We start from the raw sequence: 21,843 nt of genomic DNA on the forward strand, positions 1-21,843 counted from the left end.
AGGGGCTGAGCAGGGAAGGCTCAGGGCCCATTTCAGGCAGTGAGAGACTCCTTCCCTCCATACCTTGTCCACAGGGCCCCAACCAGGAGGAACAGGGGATAGCTCACACAGTGCTGAATTTCCAGAGCCGATATACCCAAAGCCTGAAGTGGAGATCAGCCTTAAAACTGACCATGGACTTACAATCCCAAGGGAGAGAGAGGCAGCTAGGTTCTGGGATGGGGAGGTGGCAAAGGTTACTCCCTGTCTCCCAGTATCTGTCCTCTCCTTCTTCCTTAGTAACCGCATCCTTAACTATAACCACGTACACCCAGCGGCCATGTGTGAGACTAAGGTCCCTGACACCATATAGGGACATATAAGGCCAGAAGTGAGAGAAGAATAAATGTCTATCTTAATTAAGCTACTACTTACTTTTTTAAAAAAAATATTTTATTTATTTATTTGACAGAGATCACAAGTAGGCAGAGAGGCAGGCAGAGAGAGAGAGGAGGAAGCAGGCTCCCCGCGGAACAGAGAGCCCGATGCGGGACTCAATCCCAGAACCCTGAGATCATGACCTGAGCTGAAGGCAGAGGCTTAACCCACTGAGCCACCCAGGCGCCCCAAGCTACTACTTACTTTCTGTCACTCACAGCCTAACCTAATCCTAAAACTTAAAAGTATGAGGCCCTTCATCATTATGAGGCCCTTTCGAGATGGGATGGAAAAAAAGATGAAGGTTAAGATATTCAAGAACCAATCTTCAATCTAACAAAGAAGGAGCCACCAGTTCACCAGGCCCAGAACACGGTGATAGTCTTGTCCGACTCTATATGCACAACTGGAACTGGACATTCAGACATGGGCCCCATTTTCAGATGAATATTGGGCAACAGAAGTTGATCCTGATGAGGAAGTTTATTCTGGAGAAAAGAAAACCCAGGATGCGTTTACTACTTTCAGATATAGAGCTAGTATAGAAAAGAAGATTTGACTTCCAGAGTGACCCCAGCTGGCAGAAAGTACAGCCCAACAGACTTTTCTACTTCTTCACCCATCTCTTCTCAGAGAGGAGAGAACTCTCCCCTTCCTAGACCAACCTCTCCTCCTGATCTCCTTCCCTGTTCCCTCCTGGGCCTTGGTCAGCACTTTTTTCCCTTTTGATTTATTACTGCAAACTCTATTTCTTACTTTCAGAAAAAAGACCTCTGCCTGTCCCCCAGTTCTCCCCCACCTCTCCCTCCTTTTCCCCACGGGTCTCTAGACAATTGCTAATCTGAATGCTCATATTCTAAGCACAGGTGGGGGCACATCTAGTGGTAAGAGAACATGCTGTGTGCGTTCAAAGAAAGAAAACCTAGGGAAGCCTCTTGTCCTGCTGCTAGCAGGGGCTGGCTCAGTGCCCCCAGGGCCCAGCCATTTTGTTTTCTCTTTTTCATACATGGGCCTACATGGGCTATCGTCGTTTTAATTTCTTCTATTTTGACCAACTCTCTAGAACAGGGTGACAGCCCAAGGCCTAGACTTGGACTTAGGGGGAGATAAAGGCCCTCAGACTCTGAGGCCAGGTTCTGTGCTACAATACTGCTGATCAGATGCATGTACCAAAGCATAGGACACTCGTCAATCTAATGAAAAAGCACTACCTTATCTCCCATTCGCTATTGTTTTAGGGTAGGAAGAGTGACTAGACTAAGGCGATTACTGGATTCCCGGCTTCGCTGCCTTACTTTCCACTGAGGCCTTCCGGCCAGCCCATCCTGCAAATGGAACAGGGTGCCTCTGGAAGTAGTGAGCTCCCTGTCACTGGTGCTAATTGAACAAAGACCAGATAACCACTTGCCAGGGCAATGACAGGGGACCTCAATTAGAAGACCTCTTGGGTTGCCTTTAACTCTGAGAATGTGCAAGCTTCCGTCCTATGTTTAGCCCCAAACTGTCTTCATCTCATCTACTGGTATCACTGGGTAGGATACCTTCTGAGAGTCTTCTCTTTAAAAAAAAAAAAAAAAAAAAAAGAGGGGCACCTGGGTGGCTCAGTGGGTTAACGCCTCTGCCTTTGGCTCAGGTCATGGTCCTGGGGTCCTGGGATCGAGCCCCACATCGGGCTCTCTGCTTGGCGGGGAGCTTGCTTCCTCCTCTCTCTCTGCCTACTTGTGATCTCTATCTGTCAAATAAATAAATAAAATCTTTAAAAAAAAAAAAGAAAGAAAGAAAAAGAAAAAGAAAAAAAATTTAAAAAAGGGAAAAGAAAAAGAACGGAAAGAAAAGAAAAAAAGAAAAGAAAAAACTGTGAGAACAAATGCATTAGAAATACCAAGAACAACAAAAAAAAGAAATACCAAGAACAGCAGACTCGAGGACTAATTTGCTCTTTGCAGTTGCTGTTTTACTTCCTCTTCTGTTACCCCTCCACAACTCCCACAACAACCTCTTGAGCCGGAGGAAGGAAATGGGGTAGAAGAGGGCAGAATGGGCAGAAGACATGAGAAGGCCTGTCCCGCAGCTCAAAGGCACTCAGGTGGGAAGGTGGGAAGAATCTAACAATAGGAATGTAACCCATTTCGGGGTGGGGGATGACTGTGTGTGCTGACTAAGCTTCCTTCCTCTGGCCCCCTTCCCCTTCTCCACATTGCAGTGTGTAGCTTTCCTGTAGTGAATCAGAGGCTCGGGGCTGGAAAGGAACTCTAAGACAGTTATCGAGTGTGTAATACCTTCCTTCTCTGAGTCTTGATTTCTGAGCTGCAAATGGGGAGGTGGACAAGACCAGATGATTCATTCCTAAGGTCCATTTCAGAATTCTAACATTCTGTATTATAGAAGCATAACTCACCTGACCCAGTGATCTAGGAAGTTTGTCTACACTTCTGAAATCCCGATGGCAAGAACTCAAAAGGAGACAACCTGGCTCTTCCCTTTGCCCTCACTTGCTCAAGTTTGAAGGAGCCTAAGATTTAGCTGAGAGGCCTGGGTTCCAGTCCCACCTCATACACTTAGTCTTAGGCAAACCAGCTCAACCCACTAAGCTTCAGTTTCTTTATCTGAAAATATAAGGGTAGATCATTCCTACCAGGAAAACCACCCAGAGCTGCTGGAAGCATCAGATGGGAAAAAATTAGCTTGTGAGCACTTGTGAGGCATGGAGCCTCACAGAAACATGAGGGTTTGGGATTCAGAGAACCAGAGCTTTTGGGTTGGGATGAGCCAGAGATCCTGCTTACCTGGCCGAAGAGGATAGCCCTCTCGCTTCTCCACTGTGTATCCCTGAGGAATGTTGTAGAATTCTGGGAGCCCCCCAAACTGCTTCCATATAGTGTAGTAGTTGAGGAAGGTCCTCATGGCATTGTCAATGTCCCCAACAAGGCTCTGTAGGACAAAAGTGGTTGTCAAGCCGGCAGCCACCAGGCATAAAAACCCACATACAAAAAAGAACTCAAATACCACACCCCACGTACAACTTCGGGGAAGAGACAACAAAGGCTTTGGAGCCACAAAAGCCTGCAATCAAACCGAGTCACCCATTTATTCATTGTTTGGCCCTGGGCCAGACACTTAGCTTCTCTGAGCCTTATCTCTCCCATGCAAAACACAAAAACATCGAAGTTACTGTGAGGGACAGAGGTTGTATTCAAAGTCCCTGCTCAGTCCCTGAGCTACTAAGCTACTACAATTTTTAAACAGGTAAGTCAGCTGTTTGGTTCAAAATTCTAAAAATAGGAAAAAGGTTAATTTTACTAAGTCTCACTCCTATCCCATACCCCAAACGAATCTGTATTCGTTTGTAAACATAAATATGTGTGAGACTCTATTATTTTCCCTGACATAAAAGATCACTATTTAAACATACAGTTCTGCACTTGCTTTTATTCATTTAACAACTTTCATTAATTTTTCATCTGAGTGCATAAAAAGTTGCCTCCCCCCTATCTATACAGTTGCGTAGTATTCCACCGCCTGGACCACAGTTTAACTAGTTCCCTATTAACAGCTAGTTGGATTGGTTCCAATGTTTTGCTATTTGCTAGAACAACCAACAGTGTAGTAAATAACCTTGTACATATGTCACCTCAAACATATGCCAAGTTTACCTGTAAGACAAATGTCCAGAATTAGGATTGCTGGGTCCGAGAGTATATGCATTTGTAATTTTACTAGCTGTTGCTAAGCAGCTAGTAATAGTAACATAAGCTTGCAAGGAAACAGCTTTTTTTTTTTTTTTTTTAAGATTTTTATTTATTTATTTAATAGAGGGAGAGAGAACACAAGAAGGCAGAGCAGCAGGCAGAGGAAGAGAGAGAAGCAGGCTCTGTGCTGAGCAGGGGGTCTGATGCAGGGCTCCATCCCAGGACTCTGGGATCATGACCTGAGCCAAAGGCAGCCACTTAACTGACAGCTTTTTGACCTGACATTTTTGACATCTCCTGTGGGTGCCTTGTGGATAGGACAAACTTAACATTTCCCCAAGAAAGCTCTTGGTTCCCTCACTTTCCCACAAAGTTGCCTCCTTACTGTCACCTCTTCCTTCTTAGTAAACAGCACTTAGCAAATCGTGGCCATCCTTGACTCCTCCCTCCCCCCCCACCCCCATATCCATTCCGTCAGCAACTCCTGTCAATTCCATTCTAAACCATCATGGTTTGTCTCTCTGTAGCTCCAGCACCGCCACCCCGTCTGGTCACCAGCATCTCACACTGGGATCACTTCCACAGTCCTCTCACTTCTCCCACCACTTGTCTTCATGCCCCTCTCCAGTGCTCTCTCCCCATACAGTCAGAGTAACTACCTTCCTACAGACACCAGACCTCAAGGCTTCTCAGGGGTTCGGCATAAAGTCCAGATACCTCACCACAGCCCTTAAGGCCTTGCATGATCTAGGCGCTGCTGACTTCCACTGACTGATCTTTCCCTCCCCTGGACTGTGGCCAAACTGCTTTTCTTTGTTTCTGATAAACACCCAACTCTTTCCTGTCTCAGGACCTTCACACATGATGTTTCCTCCGCTTGGAACATCATCCCCTATCTCTGATTCCTGAAATACCAGCTTTAGCATCACATCTCTGAAAGGCCTTACTCCCTCAAGTTAAGGTCCCCCTCCAACATGTTCTCTCAGCCTTTCACTTCGTGTCCTTCATTGCAACTGACTATTTTATGCATTTGTCCACTCAATTTTTTCTTTTGTGCCTCACACCCTATAAACCAAACAAGGGCAGCACCTGGAACGCAGCAGGCATTCAGATATTTGTTGAATAAATGAATGAACAAATTGAACGTATCTAAGCCTCCTTTCTTCATCTATAAAGCAACATTTACTTCAGTGTGCTGTGATAATTCTGTGTCAAGTGTCTGACACAGAAATCATTCTCTTATAAATATTTATCTCCTCTGTGTGTCAGTCACACTACAAGGCACTGACTAGATGTTCAATAAATGTCAGTTATTAGTGTTTTTATAGTCTCACAGAGAATGAACCCATGATCCCTAGTCAAGCCCGGAAAAAGTACCACACCAAAGGAGATGAAATGCTTTCCTTCCTTATCACACCCTCTCTTTTATTTTCTTATTTTTATTTTAGGAAACTTGAAAAATGAAGGTATAAAAAAGTCACTCCTAACCTAACCACACAGATAACATAGTTTTGATATCTACCTTCCTAATTGATATTCTATTCAGAGTTATAGAAATTTTTTAAAAAACATACAGGAATAAAAAGGTAATCACCTCCGCAGTAGAAGCTGTTTACATTTTTGTCTCCTATTTCATAATGTACCAAAACCAAAATTCTAGAATTGTAATCAGTTTATACATAATATAATGCTTTTGTATTTTGTTATTGTTAAATCTACTTAGAGAATTTTTTAAAAATTTAATTATCACGCCTAATTTCTCACTATAGTCCAACAGTATGCTTCATTCCTTCACATTTTCTTGATTCTTGTGGCTACCTCTTCATGTAACACAGGAGTTTACATATTAATTTCTTAAAGTTGTATAATGACCCATTCCATTAAAATGTCATTATTCAGGGGCACCTGGGTGGCTCAGTTGGTTGAGCAACTGCCTTCGGCTCAGGTTATGATCCTGGAGTCCCGGAATTGAGTCCCACATTGGGCTCCCTGCTTGGCAGGGAGTCTGCTTCTCCCTCTGACCCTCCCCCTTCTCATGCTCTCTCTCTCTCGCTCTCTCTCATTCTCTCTCAAATAAATAAATCTTTAAAAAGTTTTTTTTTTAATGTAATTATTCATTTGCCCCTCCATTAGTGGGTATTTGGATCACTTCTAGGTTTTCTTTGTCATGAACTTTGTTGCTAGGAATATCTGTATACGTGATGCATCTTTCCCTCTTGAATTACTTTCTTGGGGAGCATGCAGAGAAATGGAATTTGGCAGAGTCAAAGGGTGTGATCAGTCATACGGCTGGATTGTATAAGCAGGTTTCCCAAGAGGAATGTAGTCACAAATAGTTTTAAGGCAATAGAGTTCTAGATCCTTTACTTTCCTAAAATGGATCTGCCTGAAAAGATGCTTATAACACAAAGGCAGGCTATCTATTATCAGTGTTTCCTTCACAGTTATCCTTCTGCCATTTTACCTTCTCCAAAGGGTACCGACCAGCAATCTCTACCCATTCTGTGGAACACTGTCCTGGGGAATAAAGACTTCCTGAGCACAAAACTAGGTTAAATTTAAAATACTGGTGTAGAGGGCACCTGGGTGGCTCAGTTGTTAAGTGTCTGCCTTCAGCTCAGGTCATGATCCCAGGGTCTTGGGATCAAGCCCCCCATAAGGCTCCCTGCTCAGTGGAAAGCCTGCTTCTCCCTCTCCCACTCCCCCTGCTTGTCTGTCTCTCTCTCTCTGTCAAATAAATAAATAAAATCTTTAAAAAAAAATACTGGTGCAGGTGTTGAAAAAATGAAATGACTCTAACCACCATGAAACAAATTCTTTTGTGTATCAGATGATTCCCAATACTCTGACTTCAAAAAACTGGAAGAGGAACTGGTCAAGTTGTCAGCAGAGGGACCATTAAAAATTATTTCTGGGGGCACCTGGGTGGCTCAGTGGGTTAAAGCCTCTGCCTTCGGCTCAGGTCATGATTCCAGGGTCCTGGGATGGAGCCCCGAGTCGGGCTCTCTGCTCCACAGGGAGCCTGCTTCCTCCCCTCTCTCTCTCTGCCTGCCTCTCTGCCTACTTGTGATATCTCTCTCTCTGTCAAATAAATAAAAAAATTAAAAAAAATGATTTCTGATAACAGATTGTGACTATTTTCATCATATAAAGAATGAACCATATAATACTGCCATTTTTGTAGGTAAGACAATGAAATACTGGCAGTTTTATATGGATCAATCTATAAAGTCAATGATTACAAAGAACTGAATGATGGGCACCTGGGTGGCTCAGCTGGTTACAAGTCCAACTCTTGATTTTGGCTCAGGTCATGATCTCAGGGTCATGAGATGGAACCCCACAGGCTCTGCACTGGGTGTGGTACCTGCTTAAGATTCTCTCTCCCCTTTGGCCCCTCCTCCTCCCTCCCTGATGCTGGGGGGGGGAAGGGGAAAAAAAAGATCTGAATGACATTGCAATAATCAAACTCTTTCCATTCCTATCTACTTATTTATATGCATAAGGCTACTCAGCACTTACAGCTAAAAGATGAAAACAGGAACAAAACTTTTGATACATAACCATGTCCCATTGTAGCAATATGTGTTATTCACACACAAATACAAACTACTTAAAAATTAAAAAGCTCCCAAAATCTCACAAAGTGTATTTCTGATTAAATTGCCTTTATGTTTTATAATTATTTACCAAAAATGTAAGCTATTAATGTTGCTTTACTCATTTACATACTAATGATAACCAAGTCAAGAAGAAAACAAATTTAATACTCAGAGCCTATGCGCATAGGAAATTCTAAAGTATTTTAAATTTCTATGTATACAGAAATTTTATTACAAAGATATAAGAGGGTTTCAATAAAATTTATCTAGCATAAAATATAACAATTAGTATAAAATCTTGTCGGAGGAGGAGAATGAAAATATGAGTTTGAGGAGAAAAAGGTTAAAAACATGCAGGGAACTCCATGGTTCTTCAAAATTCTTTTAGTGGGCATCCAAGCAACAGAATTTGAATATCTTAGAAAAGCTGGACCTATATTTAATATTGTCAACAAGTTTTCTCTGAGCCTGTTTCCCCATCTGTAAAATAAGAAGGCTGGCTAAAAGTACATGGTGGGGGACTAGTATATGAATTGCAGTATTATCAATTTAATGGAATATATTCATCTGTTAAAAAGAAGTAAAATTGAGGGGCGCCTGGGTAGCTCAGTTGGTTAAGCATCTGCCTTTGGCTCAGGTCGTGATCCCAGAGTCCTGGGATCAAGCCCTGCAATGGGCTCCTTGCTCACTGGGTCTGCTTTTCCCTCTAACCCTCCCTATTATTCGTGATCATTCTAATAAATAAAATCTTAAAAAAAGTAAAACTGACCTATATGTATCAATAAAGAATGATCCCCAAGACATATTCAGTGAAAAGGTACATGATATATTCCTATCTATGTCAAGAAAAGAGGTAAATATAAATTATGCATACGTTTATGCATACAGATTTCTAGAAAGCTATACACAAAACATAATACAAGCTGGACTGGGGAGGGCGTCGTCGGGGGGGTGCTCAAGATTTACTTTTCACTGTATTCCTCTGTGTGCTTTTAAAATTTACCACCATCTATATGATATTACCTTTTCTTAAAATAAAAAAAGAAACTAGCTTGTAAAAATATTGTGGTATACATAGGGGCCTGTTAGATGGGCTCCAAGATCCCGCCCTCCCAGCTGTAACTCCATCAGATCATGTAATAGAAAACAATAATGATGGCACACAGAGCAGCCCCAGCTGCTTTCACGTATTTTCTCAGGCCCGCTGTCAAGAATGAAGAGATTTGACAGAATTGTCCAGTGGAGAAACAGTTGTTGCCAATGGCGGTTACCGGCCAGCCTGGAAAGACGCTTCCTACTTCATTCTAAATGGTATCACATTTCACAGCACACTGGAAGCTCAGTTCCTGACACCTTAAAGCTCCCTTTGGAAAATTCAGCTTGGCAGAGCCTCAAGTCTGTCTAATTCACTCTAACTCTCTCTTCTGTCTCCAACCCAAGTACTCAAGCAACTAAAATACCTCATTTGACTTATACCAGAATGAAACTGCTTTGATCCTTTCTTGATTAAACTCTTCAGAGTGGAGGGATAAAGGGTACATACCTCAATATCATAAAGCTATCTATGAAAAACCCACAGCAAATATCATTCTTAATGGGGAAAAACTGAGAGCTTTTCCCCTAAGGCCAGGAACACACCAGGGATGTCCACTATCCCCACTGCTATTCAACATAGTACTTTGGAGTCCTAGCCTCAGCAATCAGACAACAAAAAGAAATAAAAGGCATCCAAATCGGCAAAGAAGAAGTCAAACTCTCTTTCTTTGCAGATGATCTGATACTTTATGTGGAAAACCCAAAAGACTGCACCCTAAAACTTCTAGAACTCATACAGGAATTCAGCAAAGTGTCAGTATATAAAATCAACGCGCAGAAATCAGTTGCATTTCTGTACACCAACAAGACAGAAGAAAGAGAAATTAAGGAGTCAATCCCATTTACAATTGTACCTAAAACCATAAGATACTTAGGAATAAATCTAACAGAGAGGCAAAGAATCGGTATTCAGGAAACTATGGAACATTTATGAAAGAAACTGAAGACACAAAGAAATGGAAAAACATTCCATGCCCATGGATTGGAAGAACAAATATTGTGAAATTGTCTATGCTACCTAGAGCAATCTATGCATTTAATGTAATCCCTATAAAAATACCATCAACTTTTTTTCCACAGAAATGGAACAAATAATCCTAAAATTTGTATGGAACCAAAAAAGACCCTGAATAGCCAGAGGAATGTTGAAAAAGAAAAGCAAAGCTGGTGGCATCACAATTCCGGACTTCAAGCTCTATTACAAAGCTGTAATCATCAAGACAGTATGGTACTGGCACAAAAACAGACACATAGATCAATGGAACAGAATAGAGAGCCCAGAAATGGACACTCAACTCTATGGTCAACTAATCTTTGACAAAGCAGGAAAGAATGTCCAATGGAAAAAAGACAGTCTCTTCAACAAATGATGTTGGGAAAATTGGACAGCCACATGCAGAAGAATGAAACTGGACCATTTCCTTACACCACACACAAAAATAGACTCAAAATGGATGAAAGACCTAAACGTGAGAGAGAAATCCATCAAAATCCTTGAGGAGAACACAGGCAGCAACCTCTTCAACCTCAGCCACAGCAACTTCTTCCTAGAAACATCACCAAAGGCAAGGGAAACAAGGACAAAAATGAACTATTGGGACTTCATCAAGATCAAAAGTTTTTGCACAGCAAAGGAAACAGTCAACAAAACCAAAAGACAACTGACAGAATGGGAGAAGATACTTGCAAATGACATATCAGACAAAGGGCTAGTATACAAAATCTATAAAGAACTTATCACACTCAACACCCAAAGAACAAATAATCCAATCAAGAAATGGGCAGAAGACATAAACAGACATTTCTATAAAGAAGACATCCAAATGGCGAACAGACACATGGAAAAGTGGTCAACATCACTCACCGTCAGGGAAATACAAATCAAAACCATAATGAGACACCACCTCACACCAGTCAGAAAGGCTGAAATTAACAAGTCAGGAAATGACAGATGTTGGCGAGGATGCGGAGAAAAGGGATCCCTCCTACACTGTGGGTGGGAATGCAAGCTGGCGCAGCCACTCTGGAAAACAGTACAGAGGTTCCTCAAAAAGTTGAAAATAGAGCTACCCTACAACCCAGCAATTACACTACTGGGTATTTACCCCAAAAACACAAATGTAGAGACCTGAAGGGCCACGTGCATCCCAGTGTTTATAGCAGCAATGTCCCCAATAGCCAAACTATGGAAAGAACCTAGATGTCCATCAGCAGATGATGGATAAAGAAGATGTGGTGTATATGTATGATGCAATATCATTCAGCCATCAAAAACTGAAATCTTGCCATTTGCAACAACATGGATGGAACTGGAGGATATTATGCTAAGCGAAATAAGTCAATCAGAGAAAGACAATAATCATATGATCTCATTTGTATGTGGAATTTTGAGAAACAAAGCAGAGGATAGTAGGGGAAGAGAGGAAAAATTGAAACCAGAGAGGGAGACAAACAAAAGAGTCTCTTAAGGCTCTTCATCTCAGGAAACAAACAGGGTTGCTGGAGGAGAGGGGGTGTGGGCAAGGTAGGGTGGCTGGGTGATGGACACTGGGGAGGGTATGTGCTATGGTAAACGCTGTGAATTGTGTAAGACTGAGGAACCAACAGACCTGTACCCCTGAAACAAATAATATATTTTACGTTAATAAAAAATAAAACAGAATTAAGTTAAAAAAAAAAAAAAAAAAAAAAGAATGAGCCTGCTTTGTCATTTCCAGAAAAAAAAATCACCTCTCTGATCATTCCTACCTGAAGACCAGGCCAGTAGGCCTCTAGGGACTGGAAGACTGGCATGGACACAGTCCCCTTGTACATCTGCACCCACAGGTACCAGTCATCGAAGCGGGTGTAATTCCGAATGGCTGTGTTATATTCTGCAGAGAAGATGCAATAAGACACATCAGTGATCATGGAGGTGAAAGGCAGGTCTTGACCCCAGAAGTACAGACTTACACTTTTGGAAGACCATATGATGGTGTAGCTTCAAAGCAGACTAGGAAGCAACAAGGCACAGAGAAAAGAGCATGGGTTCTGGAGCCAAACTTCCAGACTCAAATTCCAGCTCTAGCTTTACCCCTTGCTAGCTGTGACCTTGGGTAAGGTTTTCCTTCTTAAGCCTCAGTCTCATTATCTCTAAAGTGGGGAGAGTAATGATACACACCTCATGGGATTGTTCAGTCATTCATTCACTCAACAACATTCACCGCGCATTTACTAGGTACAGGTACCTACAGGGTAGCAAACAAGACAAAAGGCAGGCCCTGGGGCCCTTACATTCTGGTGGGAACTTGAACTTACACTTCTCTCTAGATTGTAAATCCATGAAGGGCAGAACTTTATTTCGTTTACTGCAGAATCCTCAATGCTACAATAGTGCATAATATATACGCACAATAAATTATGATCCAAATGAAGTACCAAATACACATGCAAATTAATAAGACAATCTCAAATAGCGCCATAAGGATGAAATGAAATAGTCCACATTGGGTGCTTGCGTGACGCTAGACAGATCAATGGTATTAAGTATATGCTGAATAAATGAATGGTAGCCCTCACAGTAACTATTACTAGGTGCTCAACAATTCCTCAATTTCATTATTATTAGTGTCCAAGGGCCTAGAGGATAAAATGCTTTTATTCCACAGGCATTAATCAACCACCTACTTCACACAAAGCACTGTGGGGGACAGAAAGATGAATACGGCATAGACCCTGCACTCAGCAGTTAGAGCTGTTAGCTGTGGACGAAAGCTAACTCTACAAAAGGTACTGAAGGCCCTTAGTTCTAAGGAGGGATCAAGCTGCTTCGTGGGCAACGTGACACTGCAGCTGGGCCTTAGAGGGTGAATGGAATTTGGACACATGAAAACAGGGGAAAAAGGTATTCTAGGCAAAGGGAACCCATGTGCAATGGTCAGCAAATAAGAAACCCAGGGCCACACACAGAGAACGGAGCACAGTTCACTGGGATCTTGCAGGAAGGCCTGAAGAGCTACAGCGGCCACTAAGCGGGCAATGTTCAGTCCATCCTGGCTCTGAATGCAGACTCAGGTACTCAGAACAGATGCTGTCTGCACTTGGGAGCAACTGAAAATTTCTAAGTAAATCACCTGTTGATGGGAAAAATCATGGCAAAAGCCTCCCTACCCCACCCTTTTTACCTAGGAACATGGCCATGAGTTTCTTATCCTGAAGCAAAATGGCTCCTTTCACCAGGTACTCGAAGTAGGAGTCCACGCCAGCCCCGATGCCCGAGTCCTGTGCCACCCACTTTCCAGTGAGCACATCGATATGGTTGCCAACCTGGGAGGAAAGAGACACATACACACACACATAGTCCCAAGGGAGGGCTCGAGACCAAACATGATCTCCCCATACCCATGACTGGTCAGTCAGAAGCAAGGCAGGCAGCCTGATACTCTCAGAAGAAATGCAGGCTATCGGGGTGTGGGGTTGGGAGGCCACAGACTCCTATCGGTATCAGTCTCTGATTTGGGGAACTGCTCCAGGTAGTTTTAAGTTCTGGAACTTCCAGCTGAAGGCAAACAGAGCAGACCCTGGGCAACAGAGAAGGCCCGCAGGGAGAGACACTGTCAGAAGACAGGCCATGGTAAGGGCTGAGAGGATATAAAGTCCACTGTGGTGTTCCAGGGCTGGAGAAAAACCTGCTGGTGTTGGACCTACTAAGGGAGTTACTGTAGGTCTCCACAGTGACATCTTCTTAAGGGATTTTCAAGGATTCCTCATACAAGTTTCACTTTTCAAGCTTAGAACCAGACTTGCATAAAATGTGTCCCTGCTTGAATCACTTTCAGACAACTCAGTCTTTCCAAGTCATAATGACTCACCAAAAGTATATTAGTACATCAGCATTACTGCTCCAGTAACTGAGGATCAGAGAGGTTTAGTGACTCGTCCAGGGTTGCAAAGTTTCAGTGTAGCAAGGCCAGGGATCAAACCCAATTCTGACTAAATCTAGTGCCATTTCCTGGATAGCTTTGGCTCAATTACTGTTAGTTTCACTGGATTATCTGATTTAAGAGCTGAAACCAGCCTTAGAGATCATCTGGCTCAAAGTGTGTTCAATCTCCATGGATTCATAGGTATTGGAGAAGAAAGGGAAGCTCTGGGGTCAAATAAATTTGGAAAACCTTGAGTTAAGCCAAGTTAAATAGATTTATTTACCATAGGATTTCATAACCTTTAACCTATTCATATTCATTATGACTCTCGAAAAAAAGACACTACAGTTGGCTCTTGAACAATGTAGGGGTTAGGGTGCCCAGCCCCATATAGTCGAAAATCTGTATATTAACTGCTGACTGTCCAAAACCTAACCACTAATGGCCTGATCTCGAGTGGAAGCTTTACTGATAACATAGTCAATTAACACATAACTTCGTATACGTATTATGTACTGTATTCTTTTTTTTAAAAATTTTATTTATTTGGGACACCTGGGTGGCTCAGTGGGTTAAGCCACTGCCTTCGGCTCAGGTCATGATCTCAGGGTCCTGGGATCGAGCCCCGCATCGGGCTCTCTGCTCAGCCGGGAGCCTGCTTTCCCCTCTCTCTCTGCCTGCCTCTCTGCCTACTTGTGATCTCTCTCTCTGTCACATAAAAAAAAAAAAATTAAAAAAAAAAGATTTTATTTATTCATTTGACAGAGATCACAAGCAGGCAGAGAAACAGGAAGAGAGAGAGAGGGAGGTAGGCTCCCCGCCGAGCAGACAGCCTGACGCAGAGCTCGATCCCAGGACCCCGGGACCATGATCTGAGTCGAAGGCAGAGGCTTCAACCCACTTAGCCACCCCGGCACCCCTATGTACTGTATTCTAAAATAAAAAAGATCATATAGAAGAGAAAATATGTTTATAGTACTGCATTGTAAAAAAAAATGTGTGTCTAAGTGGACCCACGCAGTTCAAAACTGTGTTTCTCAAGGGTTAACAATCTACGTACTATTCCCCAAACTTAACTGACTAGGAATTACTTTTTTCATAGAACAGCTATCCATTCAACATCTCTCAGCACTGGTGTTCCAAGAAACCCAGTTTAACAAACACAAATAGACAGTAAAAATGAGGGCCAGATGGGCTGGCCATCCAAGGTCACCATGCGAGTCATGGGCAAGAAGCATATGACCCACTTACTAAAAATCAAGAAGCTCAAGGAGTCAAACCTCAACAGGGCCCCCCTCCCTGACAGAGGGTGTGCCCTCTCATGCCCTCTTCCCCCATGCGAAAACTTGAACTGGAGGCTTGGTTAACTTTTAGTGTCCTGATGCGAAGTCCTGGGTCACTGCTGAGGACACCCTAAGTGTCCCTTGGTTGGGCTGCAACTTATTGCTCGAGTCTTACAAGCAGGGGCTACAGTGGCCAACTTGACTCAGATAGAAAGGGTGGCAGCCAACCTACCAGCCCAATATCCGACCGGCTCTCCCAGAGGCGCATGAGGGCCACTCTGGCCACATCTTCAAACACGGGGTCACCAGTGAGGCTGCTCAGGGTGGCAAATTCCACAATGAAGGTCCCAATGCCTGCCGTACAGGTGACAGGGGTTTCTCCCGGGTTCACACCATGAAGCAGGTTCACCGTTCCATACGGCATGCCAGTGGGGGTCTGAAATGCTGAATAATCACAAAATAATGATCTCAGACAGGAGTGGGGACATAGGGATGGTTCAACACACAGGCCCAAAACCCAAGGCCTCAGCCGGCACTTCCCTCTCTATCTCCTGGGTGATTGGCTAGAGATGAAGACAGAGAGGGATAGAGGTCATGACTACAGGCCCTTCGTGGCCACCTAACCCAGATGATATAAAGCACTGATCAGTGGGGCCCTCGGGCTCTTGCCCATGATGAGGAAGAAAGCAGCAGGCTGTGCTCCAGGCTGCCATGCCCAGGCAGGCCTACTCTGGCTAGAGCAGCTCCATTTTTAAGTATTTTACATGATGCCTTCAGAGGCAGGCAGGAAACATAGTGGGAGGAATGTAGGGTTTAAGCCGTAGGAAGCGGCTGGGCTTGTGGCACCCTGAAGAACAAGGGCAATGACACGCCCTTCACACGCTTCTCTCTTTTTGAGTTTATTGAGATACAACTGACGTACAGCACAAAGACCTGACTTACCTATATGGTGAGAGGATGAACGCAGAAAGTTAACATCCATCGACTCATACAGATACAAAAAGAAAACATTGGTTTTTTTCCCTTATGATGAGAGCTTTTAGGATCTACTCTCTTAGCAACTTTCAAACATATCGTATAGCAGTGTGAGCTATGGTCATCGTGTTGTACGTGACAGCCCCAGCACTTACGGATAACTGGAAGCTGGTATCTTTGACCACCTTTGTCCGATTCCCCTATGCTTTTCCACACACAGTATGACCAAATGAAACCTACCTGCAGACCCGAAGCAGTCCCAGAGGAGGCAGTTTGAGATCTCTGCTTTAAACGGTTTAGGGGGTGAACTATTAGAATTTTTTTTTTAAAAGGATATAAATTGCTTAACTACTGATGTGGTTCAACCCTCAATTTGTAGGTAGGAAAAGTCATGTCTGTAAGGAAGTGACTCAAAGGTCATAGAGAGGGAGCCAAACAGAGCTGGGATGAGAATGCCCACCTCCTGCCCACTCTGTTACGCTCTGCCCCTCCCACCCCTGTGTCTTCTGATTCAGAGCAAGGAGCTAGATAAACAGCCAGAGGCAGAGATTTCCTCTCTAGGCCAAAAGGTCAAATAACCCCAGAGCAGCCCGTGTGTCACCCAGCTGTGAACAAAGTTATCAAAACTTCCAAGAACCGCAAGGCCCAGCAACTTCATTATGAGTGGCAGACTTGTGCGTGGCAGGCCCAAGTGGCAAGCGAGGAGAACGTTAAGTCACAACCTCGGGGCTCAAAGAAGTATTTCAGAAAAGTCAGGCAGTGTTCAAAAGAGGGGCAGTGACAAAATCCTCTTCACCTGAATGGCAGATCGGTGGGGGCTTGCTCCAATATGGACTTTCCAGCCTGTGTATTTCTCAATACAAACTGGTTTTTAATGACCGAAAAAGAAAGGAGGGGGGAGCAACCGAGCAGTGTGCCGTACCAATGAATCACACAGGATATGATGTTTTTAAGGAGACACTGAGGCTACGTAAGCCCTGAGTGCATCTGAACCAGCTCCCTCACTTTCCTCTGCTCTGCTCCAGAAAGGGAGAACTGTGGTGGCCAAGAGGTTGGTGAACGCCTCGGGTGATGTGTTTGGGTGTGAACAGCCCCAGAGCCCCCACCACGCCCGGAAGAGAACACAGTGTCCAGCTCATGCGACCGTGCTCTGCTACTGCACCGCCAGACAAATGCACCGAGGCTTGGCCCGCAGCCCCGGACACAGCTGAGCTACAAACAAGTCCCCTGTGTTTCAGCGGTGTTTTCAGTGGTTCTCCCAAGCACTTTCTTCTTTCCAACCTGGTTTTCGGCCTCTCAAAAAGCCAATGTGGCAGGCAAGCACGGATTATGATTCCCTTTTGAGAGACAAGGAAACTGAACCAGGGAGAGAAGAGTGGCTTGGTCAAGACATTGGCTAGTCCAGAACCAGGGGCTCCTAATGCACTGATCGAGGCTCTTCTCTGGAATCCCTTTATTCCAGCAGAGTGTGGGGCAGGAAGGAGGCCAAAGGGCTCACTCAAATAAGAGAGCCTTCCACCCACCAGGCTGGCCTTCAGTGCCACCCTGCGTAGAGTCGTGAGGTCAGCTCATCCGTCCTGGGCCAGGGTCCCAGCAGGCCCTTAAAATGCCCAGGACTCTGCTGATTTCCATGGTGGGGGTCCGGAGGCAGAGACAGCAAGGGTTTGGGTGAGAAACAGCAGAAAATTACTCAGCATCGCCACCCTGGTCTCCAGCAAGAGCAGCAGGACCTACTGGACTTCCCATCCCCCCATGTCTTACCTGGGAGGAGTTTTCGGGCCGCCTCTTCAGCCATCCTCAGGAGAGGCCCAGAGCAGGGCCAGCCAGCCTCCACGTCCACCCCAGCCTTCTTCGACAACAGGTGAGCCGACAGAAGTCCTCCTACCACTACAGAGAGCACGAAATACAAGTGTCAGAGTCCCAAAGACCAGTCTTTCCCTTGCGTAAATGAAACCTACATACTCTGTTGGGTGGCTGCCGGGAAGGGGCTAGAGCCACCTAGTGAAAGAATCCCTTAATCCCACATACTGGTACACTGGTAAGCTTACAAAGTTTTTTGTTCTTGGTGGATCCCCCAAACAATGACTATCACTTATCTTTAGTCCCTATTGTATACCAAGCCCTAGGTACTACTGTCCCCTCTTTAAGTGAAGATATTGAGGTTCAGAGAGGTAATGTGACCTGCCCTGGGTCATTATCTAGCAAGTGGTAGGGCCAGGTCTGTCTGACTCTAAAACCCATGCTCATTTCACTTGGTTACTCTGTCTCCCAATCCCCACCCCTGCCCCCGAGACCTGGACGGGCAGGGTGGGGGTCAGAGTAGTTATTACCTTCATTGCATTAATTCATCTGTTTGAATTTCTGACACAATATTTAGGACTTATAAAAATACATAAATATGGGGTGCCTGGGTGGCTCAGTCTGTTAAAAGGCTGCCTTTGGCTCAGGTCATGATCCCAGGGTCCTAGGATCGAGCCCCATGGTGGGTTCCTTGCTTGCTGGGGAGCCTGCTTCTCCCTCCACCTCTGCCTGCCTGCAGCTCCCCCTGCTTATGCTCTCTCTCTCATTCTCTCTGTGTCCAAAAATAAATAAATAAATAAATAAATCTTAAAAAATAAAACATAAAAAGACATAAGTGTTCTGTATCTGGAAATATGACTAAATAGATACCCTGAATGGCCCTCTCATTGGAAAAGAATTGGTGACCTTGAGCTTCAGTTTCCCTTTCCTCCAGTCAGAGGGGGAATAAGAAACAAAGGCAGAACCTACTGAAAGTGGAAAGTCTGATAATAGATACGACCATAGGGGTGCCTGGGTGGCTCAGTCGTTAAGCATCTGCCTTTGGCTCAGGTTATCATCCCAGGGTCCTGGGATCAAGCCCCGAGTCAGGCTCCCGCTCAGCAAGGAGCCTGTTTCTCCCTCTCCCTCTGTCTGCTCCTTCCCCTACTTGGGCTCTTGCTCTCTCTATCATATAAATAAATGAAATCTTAAAAAAAAAAAAAAAAAAAAAAAAACCTCCCCAAAGTTGGGATCTGAAAGAATTATATAGTCTGTATAAGGATGGATTCAAAATAAACCCTACCCACCTCCCCCAGCATATTTTAAGGAAAACTGCATGCCTCAGATCTTGATGCCAAGTAAAAGAAAGGGAAAACAGAAAACAAACAAACAAAAACTTCCCTAAGAATTAGTAACTACACTCACTAAGTTTTACAGCTTGAATTCACACTAACTGTGTAGTCTAGGACAACACAAACTTTTGGCATTAAACAGTTTTTGGGAAACAGTGCCTCCAGCCAAGTGGCAGAAGTAAACAAAAACTCTACCTGGAAGAACCAACCTTCAGTCTAGGCCTCAAAGAAGCCCAGAGATAAAGTCCAGGGAATGAATGTACATTAAAATCTAAAGAAATCATAAAACATACAAAGAAACAAAGCATTGGGAGTATAAACCAGCAGAAATGACAATAGAACAAGACTTACCAGTATATCAAATATTGGAATTATTGGACACGTTACAAAATAATTACGTGGAAATGTTTAAAGAAATCAAAGAAAGGTCTGGAACAGGTGACTAAGTAGCAAGAAATTATAAAAAGGACCAAGCCTATTTACAAAAAAACCAAACGGAATTTCTAAAAGTGAAAAATGTAATAATTGGAGTTAAAAATTACTAAAAATTACATAGATAGGTTCAATAGCAAATAAGATATATCTGAAGAGAGAATTAGTGGACTTGAAGACAGATTCCAAAAAATTACCCAAAATGCAACATAAAGAGACAAAATTGTTTTTAAAATATGCCAAAGAGATTTGGAGGATACAGTAAGAAGGTGTAACATCTCCCTGGCTGGAGTCCTAAAAAGAGAAGAGGGAGGAAATGGGGGAGAGGCACTACTTAAAGAGAAAAGTTCATAACTTTTGAAAACTAATGAATGACACCAATTCTCGGATCCAGGAATGCCAAGCAAGATAATTAAAAGAAATCCACATTTATGCACATTGCAGTAAAACTGCAGAACACTGAAAGAAAAACAAAAAAAAAATTAAGAGTCCATGTTAACTATGTTTTTTTTTAAAAGATTTTATTTATTTATTTGACAGACAGAGATCACAAGTAGGCAGAGAGGCAGGCAGAGAGAGAGGAGGAAGCAGGCTCCCCACTGAGCAGAGAGTCCGATGCAGGGCTTGATCCCAGGACCACTGAGATCATGACCTGAGCCGAAGGCAGAGGCTTTAACCCACTGAGCCACTGAGGTGACCCCCATGTAACAATGATTATTGAAATTGGGTGATGGGTAGCTCTAGTTCATTATATTATTTTCTCTAGTTTTATATATTTTTGAAAACTTTCATAATAAAAAGTTTTTAAAAGGAGGAGACAATGAGCATAAATAAAACCAACCACATGCAAAAATAATAATGAGACTGACAGATTACTTCTTAACAATGACAATGAAATGAGAAGACAATGGAAAGATTTCTTCCATGTGCTAAGAGAAAAATCCCATCAATTTAGAACCATATGTCCTGCAAAATTATCCCTCAAAGACCCAAGAAAGGCAGTGAGATAAAGACATATCATACAAACAAAAGCTGAGAAAAATCTGCCAAGAGGGGCACCTGGTTGGCTCAGTGGGTCTGCCTTCAGCTCAGGTCATGATCTCAGGGTCCTAGGATTGAGCCCCGCATTGGGCTCTCTGCTCAGCAGGGAGCCTGCTTCCCCCCTTCTCTCTCTGCCTGCCTCTGCCTACTTGTGATCTCCATCTGTCAAATAAATAAATAAAATCTTTAAAGAAAAAAAAAAAAGAAAATCTGCCAAGAACACATCTGCAAGAGAGGACATTTTAAAGGAAGTGCTTCAGATAGAAGGAAAGGGATCACAGATGTAAAGTCTGAGACATAGGAAGGAAAGATGGTCAAAGAGTGGTAAATATGGGGTGCCTGGGTGGCTTAGCCGTTAAGCATCTGCCTTCAGCTCAGGTCATGATCCCAGGATCCTGGGATCGATCCCCGCATTGGGCTCTCTGCTCAGCAGGAAGCCTGCTTCTCCCTCTCCCACTCCCCCTGCTTGTGTTCCCTCTCTTGCTGTGTCTCTCTCTGTCAAATAAATAAATAAAAATCTTTTTTAAAAAGTTATTTTAAAAAAAGAAATGGTAAATATGAGTAAATCTAAAACCTCAACTATACAGAACAACAATCATGTATGGAGGGCTTAAAACAAAAAAACAAAAATGCAAACTACAGCATACAGGTCCGGATATCCTCAGAGCCAGGCTTTGTATTATTCAGGTGAATAAAGATTCTCATAAACTCTAGACTTTTGTTATGTTATGTTAAATTTTCAGGAAAACTATTTAAAAAGCTAGATACTGAGCATAGTTTCTACATTAATAAAAAGGGAATGGAATAAGGGGAAAAAATCAATCTGAAGAAGGCACCAAAAAAAAAAAAAAAAAAGAGAGAGAGAGAGAGTGAAAAAGAACATAGAGAAGATGGGACAAATAGCACAAAATAATACCACAGAAACTAATGCAAATACCTAAGTAATTATAGTAAATGTAAATGGATTAAATGCTTCAGTTAAAAGAAAAGATTGTCAGAACGGATAAACAAAATATAATATGTAATTTATAAAAGATCTATCTGATCATAAAAATACAGAAAGATTGAAAGTAAACAAGTAGAAAAAGATCATGGTCGAATGCCAACCAAAAGAAAGCTGTATAATTATATTCATATCAGCAATAAAAGTGTAACAGACTCCTAAATCACAGATGATAAATTAGACTCACAAGCTGTGAACATAACAGTGAGCATGGCCTCCAACTCAGGTCTGATCCCTCAGCCAGATTTTGTATCGTGCTGTCCCTCTGCTC

General features: G+C 43.2%; 1 protein-coding gene across 1 annotated transcript in view; it reads right to left on the reverse strand.

Moving 5' to 3' along the window:
- The window catches only part of EDEM2 (ER degradation enhancing alpha-mannosidase like protein 2), a 32,080-nt gene that overhangs the window by 2,573 nt on the left and 7,664 nt on the right, over nt 1-21,843 (reverse strand). The window contains exons 5-9 of the mRNA XM_047746058.1: nt 17,727-17,852; nt 15,223-15,434; nt 12,967-13,108; nt 11,552-11,676; nt 3,204-3,348 (exon numbers count right to left, since the gene is read on the reverse strand). Coding sequence (XP_047602014.1) covers nt 3,204-3,348; nt 11,552-11,676; nt 12,967-13,108; nt 15,223-15,434; nt 17,727-17,852 — 750 coding nt within the window. The remainder of the gene's footprint in view (nt 1-3,203; nt 3,349-11,551; nt 11,677-12,966; nt 13,109-15,222; nt 15,435-17,726; nt 17,853-21,843) is intronic.

This window comes from Lutra lutra, chromosome 9 (genome assembly GCF_902655055.1).
Source record: "Lutra lutra chromosome 9, mLutLut1.2, whole genome shotgun sequence".
NCBI classification, from domain to species: Eukaryota; Metazoa; Chordata; class Mammalia; order Carnivora; family Mustelidae; genus Lutra; species Lutra lutra.